Below are 1504 nucleotides of genomic sequence, written 5' to 3' on the forward strand. Positions count from 1 at the left end.
CATAAATTATATTAACATCAACTCACTTTTAATTAAAATAAAAGTTCATAAAATTATCCATCTAATTATTGTCATTGTCCTTTTCAACGAGAACATATATATAGTTTTATTTGTTCTCATGGTCTTTAAGGGAAATACACAATTAAAAATTTAAAATTGAGAAACCCTGGTCAACTTAAAAGAAAGAAGATATCAATAACAGACTACCACATCTCTCTCATATAATTCCTGTCAACATTCTCATTTTCATTCTCTCTCTTCATTTTCATTTGCATTAATTCCTGTTAAGTGTTAACGTTCTCATTTTGATTCTATCTCTTCATTTCATTTTCATTCTCTCTCTAGGGCGTATCTCTTTTTCAAAGCAACCTTTTCAAAATCTCCCAATTAATTGAGGTAATGAGTGATGAGTGAAGACACTAATCAACCTCAACCGAAGAACATGGAAATGGAGGCTGGAATACAGTTTCCATGGATACCAGAAACTCCGGTAAAACCTTCTCCCAATAGGCAGAGGATATCAAATAGGGATGATGACTCTACTTCTGCAGATAAATTGGATTTTGATATACTAAACATCGGAGATGAGGATGATGCATCTGCCGCTGCTGCAAACAATCAAGTCCCCAATGCACCTTCTCAATGTGAGTGTTCAAATTAATCGGTAAAAGATGTTATATGTTTGTTTAAATTATTTAATACGTGTAAATATTTTAATTATCATAATTGAGTTAGTATTTTTGTTTTAAATTGAGCTTGCTTACTACTTTATAAAGCAAGTTTTTTTTTTTTTTTTTGTTAATCAGCAAAAATGGCGTCTTTTACGATCCAAAGTTTTGAGTTATGGGGAATATCACCATTGACTAACTGACTGCCCTTTTTTTAGATTTAATTTCTACTTTTCTCTTCTGATGAGTCAAATTGATTGACGAATCACTATTTTATTTTGTCTATTCTCTTGATCTCTATAGAAGATAGATCCTACGTTGTTATTTGTACTTACAATCCAAAATTTTGAGTCATCGGGAAAAAGCTCCATTGACTAACTTTTTTTTAATTTAATTTCTAGTTGTCTCTTTTGATTGACGAGTCAGTATTCAATTGTGAAGTATCAGAAAAAAAAAAAACTCAACCGACTGAATTGTCTTTTTTTTTAGATTTAATTTTCAGTTTTCTATTTTGATTGATAGGTCACTATTCTGTTTTGCCTATTCTCTTAATCTTTACAGATCCTACTGTTATTATTTGTACTTACAATTCAAAATTCCGAGTTATCAGGAAAAAGTTCCATGGCTAAAACGACAGCCTTTTTTTAGATTTAATTTCCAATTCTTTCTTTTGAAGAATTAAATTGATTGATGAATCACTATTTATTTTTGTACTCCTTATTCAATAAATAAAATTTATTATTTTTTAAAAAAGAATGTAAGATTTGAAATTTAAAATTTTAAGTTTATAATTTCACATTTATATGAAATGCAATAATGAAAATAAGTGGGTATGA

General features: G+C 28.9%; 1 protein-coding gene across 6 annotated transcripts in view; it reads left to right on the forward strand.

The window, feature by feature from the left end:
* The window catches only part of LOC107610406 (transcriptional activator DEMETER-like), a 31487-nt gene continuing 30158 nt past the window's right edge, over positions 176-1504 (forward strand). For 3 of the 6 annotated variants that reach the window (XM_021108671.1, XM_021108670.1, XM_021108672.1), the window contains exon 1: positions 176-644. In XM_021108671.1, the coding sequence (XP_020964330.1) occupies positions 407-644 (238 nt within the window). In that variant the 5' untranslated portion in view covers positions 176-406. The remainder of the gene's footprint in view (positions 645-1504) is intronic. The other 3 variants (XM_021108667.1, XM_021108669.1, XM_021108668.1) reach the window with 2 other exon arrangements.

This window comes from Arachis ipaensis, chromosome B08, assembly GCF_000816755.2.
Source record: "Arachis ipaensis cultivar K30076 chromosome B08, Araip1.1, whole genome shotgun sequence".
NCBI classification, from domain to species: domain Eukaryota; kingdom Viridiplantae; phylum Streptophyta; class Magnoliopsida; order Fabales; family Fabaceae; genus Arachis; species Arachis ipaensis.